This window comes from Perna viridis, chromosome 4, assembly GCF_037379345.1.
Source record: "Perna viridis isolate PV_CMFRI_1.1 ecotype Kerala chromosome 4, ASM3737934v1, whole genome shotgun sequence".
NCBI lineage: Eukaryota > Metazoa > Mollusca > Bivalvia > Mytilida > Mytilidae > Perna > Perna viridis.
In genome coordinates, this window is record NC_142448.1 from 30,678,491 (window position 1) to 30,688,120 (window position 9,630).

At 31.0% G+C, this 9,630-nt stretch overlaps 1 protein-coding gene across 1 annotated transcript; it reads right to left on the reverse strand.

Annotated features, from left to right (window-relative positions):
* Window positions 1-1,943: 1,943 nt before the first annotated feature.
* Window positions 1,944-9,630, reverse strand: LOC148619713 (uncharacterized). The gene is made up of 12 exons (XM_088579931.1): window positions 9,526-9,630; window positions 8,853-8,963; window positions 7,132-7,245; window positions 6,706-6,822; window positions 6,365-6,478; window positions 5,962-6,075; window positions 5,390-5,509; window positions 4,786-4,905; window positions 4,070-4,189; window positions 3,569-3,685; window positions 2,873-2,983; window positions 1,944-2,021 (listed from the first exon to the last, which is right to left on the reverse strand). Exons 1-12 carry the CDS (start codon window positions 9,590-9,592, stop codon window positions 2,005-2,007), a joined length of 1,242 nt encoding a protein of 413 aa, XP_088436057.1. The 5' UTR covers window positions 9,593-9,630; the 3' UTR covers window positions 1,944-2,004.

A 9,630-nucleotide genomic window follows, 5' to 3' on the forward strand; every position in this document is an offset into this window, starting at 1 on the left:
ATGGACCAGGTGCACCGGTAGGGTAAGATTTTCTAGAAACACCCGCCGAGTTGCTCATAAAAGTCAAGTCCGGGGTAGACAAACGAGGAAAGGAAAACTATGAACTGTTGAATAAATCAGTTTTCATGGCGCACAACGATCCACGAGTTCACGATGACGACCATAAAATTTCTGTAGTGATGACTTCAATCTTGTAGCGACATAACCCTGTTCCACAAACCTATTTGTTATAGTTATAGCGCGATATAAAAAGTCTGCGTAGTTTCGGCAAGCTCTGGCATAACGTATGAGTTTTGATATGAACACTCCATACGCAGGAGCCGAAGGGATGTTGCCACAGATGAAAGAAAAGTTGACAATTCTGAATGAAAAGTCATCACGTTTGTCGTCAAGTTTGGTCAATAGTTTTCCTTTACCATCGATTTCTAAGTGTAGGTCAAGATATGATGTGACTTCACAGTGTAGTATCCTTTATCTCAAGTTCTTTTGGATAGATGCGATGTATCAAATCCCCGAAATTAGGATTATTTAAAGATAATACGTCATCTGTATAGCGGAAACTGAGATTAAAAGATTTAGCCAAACGATATTCCTTCTTTCTGAAAGTTTAGAAATCCAGTACATAGACGGTAAATCATCGTCCTCGGTAGAGAGACCAAAAGAGGATAGCCCAGATTTATGGTTTTCCACAATCTCTTCCTTGGAGAGTGTGGTAGCGGTATAGGTCTTATCACAGCTATTATTTTCTACGTGTACCTCTGATAATAAATATTTGATGTCAAACAAAACGTTTTGCAGACAAAAATAATGTTGTTTTGGGATTTGTCTGGTGGAACGACAACATATTTGTCATGTATAGTAAACAATGTTTTTGCTACATCAGTGTTTTTGAAAACTGGTGTAGCTTTGGCACTCATTGATCTACTTAAAACTTTCATTCGTTTCAAAATTAAAGACCTTACGGCCTTTAACCACTCTGACAGAGAATCAATGTCTTCTTCTCGTTTTATCCACTTTCTTGCATAGGTGGTTTAGCCTTGAAGTCTTCAATCTCGAGGCTCTGTAATAGCCTTTTATAATTGAAAATTTTGATGCAATGGGTGAAGTATAGGAATATGAAATAATTAGTACGGATTTGTCTTTGAAATATGGGAGAATTTTGTTGTTGACGTTTTTGTGATGGAGGATGTTAGCCAAATTAATTGCATCTATACTTTTGTTGACACACGGTAGTGGAAGAAATGATCTTTTTTCTTCATCTTGACTTTTCACACAAACTGGTTTAAAGAGTCTGTGGAAACCAATATCCAAAATGATGGCAACACGTCTGTATAATAATGAGGTGGGGTCAGAAACAGGAGTGTCAAGACTTGTTTTGTAAAGGGAGTGTAATAGAGTTGGAGATATAGAATAAAGTTTGGTTATAATGTGATGAAGTCCAAGAGGTTTTTGTATGAAAGGAAGGAGACCATCTATGGAGACATCATGTAACTTAGGTGATGTATAGTGGCGATGGCCATGACTCCTTTGCCGTCTTAGATTTTTGTCAAATGAATTCATCACATTTATGCTATTGTTATATCGGCTTGAAAGGTTTCTTATACTCTTAATAAATGTTTTTGCTAAAACATTAGCGGTATACATATAAGTCTCAACAGTGTTTGATGAGCGGTAGTTTAAGAAATGAATGAGGCAAGTCATTTCGTAATTTTCCTTATGGAAACAAGTATAGTTTATTAGTCGTACTAGTACTATTAGAAAGACTCAAATATTCAAATAAGTTGAAGTGTTTTTTTTCTCTTTGTGATTTATTAAATTTGTAAGAATAAAATATTCGTGTATGTTTTCCAGTTTGCAACATTACTAGTCTTTTGCTTGTTTGCATGCGGATTTCACTTTTAACTTTAAGTTTTTCAATATCAAATACTTAAATAAAGATAAACTAAATATTAAAGATTTATTATATAACTTTACGACTCTGTCCTCTGCTCTGAGACATTTTTCTTAATAGTATCTTTTACCTGTAATATACACGCAAAATATATTTAATAACAACAGATTACCCCACTACTTGAAACTCTTTGCATTATAAGTAATCAAGAGTATCGAGAATCGAGCGGAAATCATAAGAATACAATCCAATATTTAAGACAAGACACGGAAAACACATACATGACAAAATTATGTTTAGTATTCTTAAAAACTGAACAATCATGGGTGCATTATAAATAATTTCAATTACATGCTAGGTCACCGCTAAAACCTTGGTTCCCTTGATTACTCTTTAGTTTTTTTTTCTTTTTTGTGAGTTCATATAGCTACCTATAGTGTTTTTAGTTTTTTGTGTGATGTCTTGGATTCCATCTTTTTACTTTTTATTCGGCTCGCTGCATTGTGTATGTAGATCGTCTTTGCTTCCTGTGTTGACGTTTAGGTCATGTTTTGGGGTTAGGATAATTCCATGATTCAAAGTATTTTAAAATCGTTTATAATTTCGTAACATAACTACACATTACCACTTGATGAATTACTCAAGTTACGAGAGTAGTAAAATTAAAAATATTTTACTTCTTCTCTCCATTAAAAATGGTACATTTTTGAAAAAAAGACCTATTTTATCTTTAGTGCGTTATTGAATGAGCAAGTCCGTAGATGTATCTTTAGCTACCAGGTTACACTACTCAGTTAGTAAAACATGATTTTCATCTTTACGTGTTTGTCTAATGTTGCAATTATAATTATATAATATCAAAGATTTCTTTGTTATTTTAGAGTTAAATGGCATTTGGTTCGTAAAAATTCAGGATCGTTATTATGTTCCGTGCTTTTGTAGAATTTCATAGTTAAAAACTCTCGCAAATCACTATCTTACGTTCACAATGGGTGCCACTGTAACTAGCAGGACATTTGCATTCATAGTTACTCCCACCATTACATTTACATATACCACCGTTTTTGCAACCTCCACAACGATCAGTGCGTTCTACAAACACATGTAGAAGTATTAATTGAATCTTCCATCAGCAGAAATGACCTAGTAATTGATTAGTGACTTTATGTACTCTCCCCCACAAAAAAAAAATAATACATAAATAAAATAAAATAAAATAAAAATAAAAATAAAAACAAAACAAAAACAAAAGCAAACAAAGTGAAACAAAAATTGCACCTACCGAAAGGGTACCTTACGTTAGAAAAGTACATGAATTTGATTGACCCGATATAGAATTAAACGACATATTAAAAAATACACTTTAAACGAATCATTATATTTACCGTATAGTTTTTTTTGTATATTTTGTTACGGTTATTCCTTTGACAAATCAAGGCTTTCATTTGTATCCAGATAGGAATGTAAGTTATGTATGGCCCAGTTGAACAAATGAACATAAAGATGCCTAGCCTCCCAAAACTCTACTACAGTAAAACTTGTAAAGGATAATATTATGTAAGTTTTTTCTATTAAATTTTGAAAGGCTTTAATTAACAAAAAAAGTATGTTTCACATTTTAGAAGTTTTTGTTTCTTGATACTTTTAGGTGGTCATAAAGGTCGCTGAAATTCTTACTTTCACAGTTTTTTCCATTGTATCCCGACTTGCATGTACATTTGTAATTGTTGCCAACTAAGCATGTACAGCGTCCGCCGTTCTGACATGGTTTCTTAGCGCATGGATTTGGCTTTCCTATAACAAAATCATTAATTGAGGCAAGATTTCAACACACTATATTTAGTTCATTATCATAAGTTTGAGCAAAACATTTTTGTGTCATTTCAGATAATGTTATAACGCAAAAGTATAGACCCTTTAGGAGTTATTGGAAAAGTTAAATGCAAAAATGACACTCATACATATATTGATAATGTTAAAAACGGTGTGCTGTACACGTTTTTCAGGGAGTATTTTCTCTTCACAGAATATGAACCAAAAGACGCAGGAGTATCTAAATTCAAAATTAAATAAAGATTCCTTACAAAACATCAATTGAATCGAATTTGTATTCATTTCAAACATATAAGAGGAGAACATAGACAGATTTAATGAACAGATTTAGTTACTAAATCTTACTTTCGCACTGTTTGCCGGTGTATCCATTTTTGCAAGAACATTTATAGTAGGGAGAAGAATAAGTTTTTAAACATCTTCCTCCGTTCTGGCATGGTTTCTTGGTACAAGGATTAGGTCTTTCTACAACAAAATTGTTTTGTTAATGTTATATCTCAATATATAATTCATGCATCGTCAGTTGACAATTTCCTGCGGAATACTTTAGATATATGGACATCGGTTTTTGCAAAAGAATTTGTATATTCTTTAAGGTGATATTACATTGAAATAGGATTGACTATTTTAGATAATATTGTAAAGTTAATTGAAAAATACCATTCATATTGATAATGTAAATTTTGGTGTACTGTATCCAATGTTCATGAAGTAACCTCCTAGCATCAGCATTAGAACGATATGCAAAGGAAGAACATAATTTCAAATATATTAAAATATATATTCCTCAAAAGAAAACATACCGAAATTAGAATTTAAAAATAATCGTTTCTTAAAATATAATGTTTGAGGTGTAAATGTAACCTCTCATAAGCAGCATTCGAAACAATAAAAAGGAAGACACACATATATAAACAAAAAGTATACAAAGATTCTTATAAACCAAAAATATCGAAACTGTACGAAACAAGGAATTGTATTTCGCTTCTTATAGACAAATACGAGAAAAGGTGAAAAAATAAAGACGACAGTTTTTAGGAAAATAAGTCAATAGATCTTACTTTCACAGTGTTTGCCGGTAAATCCATTCTTGCAGGAACATTTATAGTAGGGAGAAGAATAAGTTGTTGAACATTTTCCTCCGTTCTGGCATGGTTTCTTGGTACAGGGATTAGGTCTTTCTATAGCAAAATTGATGGTTGAGATTTAAATTCAATATATTACACTTAGTATTTAGTATTTTGGATATATAATTCTTGTATTATCATTTTACAACATGTCGCATAATGGTAGTGCATGGAAATTAATTTGAGAAAACATACTTTTAAATTGATTTCTATGATAATACAATTAGACAGGATGACCCTTTAAAATGGTAAGGTTAAAAAATGAAAGCCCAAATACTAATCATACTGCTAATGTACATTTAAGTGTGCTGTACATGTGTATTAAAGATTAACCTCTAGCGTATGAACTAAATACATAGATAAATTCAAATCAGAAAAATATATACAAAGATTCCTTAAAAACAAAAATATCATTTCGTTGACTTTAAAAGAATAAGAGAAACGAAATATAATTTAAATCTAATTTATCAATTTCAAGTATATGAAATAAGGAAGAAAACGTAGTTTTGAGAAATATATTTAAATTATTTAACCTTACTTTCGCATCGTTTGCCGGTAAATCCATTCTTGCAGGAACATTTAAAGTAGGGAGAAAAATTAGTTGTTGAACATTTTCCTCCGTTCTGACATGGTTTCTTTGTACAAGGATTAGGTTTTTCTATAACCAAATTGGTTCAATGAAATTGAAATTCAATACATTACACTAATCATTAAGTTTTAAGGCTATGTTAATCGTGTATAATCTGTTTACAAAGTCAGACTGAAATACTTTGTGCATTGATATCGGTTTCTGTAAAAGTACTTTTCCATAATTTCAGATGTTATTACAGTGGAAGAGGAATGACTCTTTTAGATATGGTTTATTTTTTTTAATATGTCCAAACAACAGTATTCAAAGCAGTATATAGGAATATCTTAATCTAAAAAATATCAATACATTCCTCAAAACAAAAATACCGAAATTACCGGAAAAAGTAATTTCATTTCGTTTCGTATCAGAGAAAAAAAGACAATAGAAAACAAAATTTAATACCATTAATATTCTTTATCAGATATAAAGATTAGAATGAAAGTCATTTAAATGATTTGAATAAAGTCATCTAATCTTACTTTCACATCGCTTGCCGGTATATCCATTCTTGCAGGAACATTTATAATAGGGAGAAGAATAAGTTGTTGAACATTTTCCTCCGTTCTGGCATGTTTTTTCATTGCATGGACTGTCTACAGTAAATATATCAGGACGGTTTTACTTGATTTGATTACTGCATTTGACTTTTCAATTCTTTAATGACTACATATTGTTTCTGTCAGTTTCGTATGTATACACATATACAATGGAATATTTTAAGGAACTCAGGACAGTTTTTGTTTTACTTTTAATTGTGTTTGCTTTATGTATGAAATTTTCTTAAATCGTATTGAAAAACAAAAAATTGATGAATTTTAACATAGTACCATAATAAAAAAATGTATGCTAACCAATGTTGCAGTAACACAAGATCATTCTTACTTTGACAATGTTTTCCAGTATATCCTCTTTTGCAAGAGCACTTGTAATATGGAGAGGAGTACGATGTTGAACATCTTCCTCCGTTTCTGCATGGTTTAGATTTGCAAGGACTATCTATAATAAAAAATAAAAAAGAAATTTACGGTTTAACCCTACTGTCAAGATTTTATGCCAGCTTGTTAGATTTAAATAAAAGGATGTTTATGTATTGAATCTTATTTTTATACTTTTTACTTTATCATAGGCCTTCTGTGGCGTATGTGGCTACTTTGTAAAAGTCGATTATGTATTTCAATTAATTGATCTGAAAGTGATATCTAGATTTATTTGAAACAACTTACTTTGACATGTCGGTCCAGTGTATCCACGTCTACAGGTACATTCATACTTGTTGCCACCAATACATTTACATGAACCACCGTTCTTACAAGGTTTTGAGGCACATGGATTTGGTTTCTCTTTTGCAAAAAGACAAAAACAAAATTAAACTTGTAATACATGTTATTAATAGAAACTAAACTAGGCTACGACATTGCTAATTTTATTGAAAAAAGATAGATTGATAATTTATGATTTAATGTTATAAAAGCTGTTGTCATTAGTAGAACAAGAGTGTTTCTATCATAATATAATATTTAGATACATTAAAGGTTCATATTTTATTATACTTTTGTACCTAGTGGTTTGTTTCAGGTGACGTTACAGAAGAACCGGAAGTAGAAATAGTTCAAATCATAGCTTGTAATAAAATAAGCCTTGATACTCACTTTCACATTTCTTTCCCGAATATCCAGATTTGCAGCTGCACTTGAAATATGGATGGGAGTATGAGGTTGAACACTGACCATTGTTTTGACAAGGATTAGGACTACAAGGACTATCTAAAAAACATTCAAGTTTCTATAATTTAGAAATTATTTGAGTTATGAATCCAGATTTTATCCTTTTAATCATCGGAGATGTTATACAAATGTAAGTAATGGTTTAAAAGCGTGACTTATTAAAAACTTCCACGAAGTAAAGGTTGGAAAATAAGGTTTTTTTTTCAAATAGATTATGTTCAGATGAACATAGAAAAAAAAAAAACACTTTTAGTCTTTGCAGGCATCACTTATAACAATAATGGGTGATTTTCTTTTTTTCTCGATTGATTTCGAATCATCTAATCAATGTAAATGAGTTTAATAAATAACAACAGTAATAGAAAAAAAAAGAAGCCGCGTCATAAGTGATACACATGTCCCCATAATATTGGAAATGGATTTTCCATATCACAAACCAAATGCTATTTTGAAGGTTACACTTACATCAGAGACTTTTCAGCACATTAGAATTATTGTAAATGAGAACTTTGATGAGCAACATGTCGTTTTTTTTTTAATTTTGGATGACATGTAAATTCTTCATCATGCCCTTTATAAAATTAAGTCTCATGACTTAGAAACCAAGATTTTAGTTTTGTTTGAGTTTTAAAAGATAAAGGGAAGGTTAAGAATTTCAAATAACCCTAAAATTACTTTGACAATATTTCCCAGAGTGACCGTTTTTACAAGAGCATCTGTAGTTGTTGCCCTCTAAACATTTGCAACTACCTCTATTTGTACATGATTGCGATGCACAAGGATTGGGTTTGTCTGAAAATAACGTAACAAAAAAATATTGTCCTGTTCTGAACAACTATCCGACCTATTACAATTCCATGTAATTTTGTCAAAGAAATCTGCCCATTTATTCTATCTTTAATTTCATTTTAGCTTTGTTGTGTTATTGAACAATATTCAGCGTACTGAATTTTTATGACATTTGACATACAAGATATATCATAAAAAAGAAAATACTTAATGTATCCTGAAAAAAAAATATATAATGACTGAAAACGTATATTGCAGTATCAATAGAAAGATCTGTGACAATAAACCATTTCTGGAATAGGTAAATGTTTCAACGAATGGTCAACGGCGGATTGTGGATGTGGAATGGAAATGATATGGTCGTAAAGAGATGCGTTAAGAATAGAGGGATTGAGACAGTTTAAGTAAATTTATTATATTTTGTACCTATACTTAATTATTGGGAAAAAAGATATAGGTATCAAAGGGTTTATAGGATAATACAAATTCAGTAATCAGTCAATTATAGAAAACCCAATTTGTGTTATTACTTTTTTTTTCGGAACTTAAAAATTTCTTTGAGGTATGAGGCAAAATTGGTATAGACACAGAAAAATAATTGAATAGATTTATAGAAATATTGCTTTCGTGAACCAACTGGTACTTCCTCGTAAGTAAATCTAGAGCGCAAACATCAGCACAAATGTTATTGAATATGACAGCCTCTGATGGTATCGAGTATCTGCAAGTGTATACAAATACAACCACACCTAGTATATAATATATCAAAGACGGTTAATGGGATGTGGGAACTCTACCATCTTATTTTCAAGTGCATTATTAGATAGAAGCTACTGCTGTATATTTAGTTTACATACTTTGGCATCTGTGTCCACTGTATCCACGTTTACAATCACAGGTGTAGGATAAACCTACAACAGTACACTTTCCCTCATTTTCACAAGGATCAGACTTGCATGGGTTGGCTTCTGAAATAATTACATATTTTGAATTTATTGTAAATTATCTAAGCATGAAATCAAAATCATTGTTTTAAATGACGCTTATCTACATGAGCAACATGTCAAATGATATTTTCTTCTGCATCTATGCATTATTGAGTACAAATTAAGATTCGGTCAATTCTTTTTCTGTCAATATCAAATCAAGTGAAAGCATACTTCTGTTTTTCCTCCTTAAAAACCAGATACTTGGTCTTTATTCGTTAAAACTTTGATCCTACAAAAACACTCAATCACTAAAAATGTTCATTAAAAAATTACTTCTTTTCCACTTGCCAGAAGAAGAAATTAATCAAAAAATGACTTTGTAATTAAAGACACATCATTTGTGCAATATAAAAAATATTTTCAGACTTGTAAAGTTTATAATCTATGTAAATTAATAAAGACTGTCAATTAAGGTACATAAATTAAACATTATCTGTCTCCGACTTAACAATCCGAATTGGTTTATTCGCATTCAAAATTCGTAAAAATCAAGGAAAATTCTTAAAGGATAGCATTTCCGCCTAAAATTTCAGGTACTTACGTGGATAATAAGAGTGAGCTTTACAGCACACAAAGAAAACAATCGTCAATACGAACAACTTCAACATGGCAACTTTTAGATGCTAACCCCACTGTTACTGTTTTT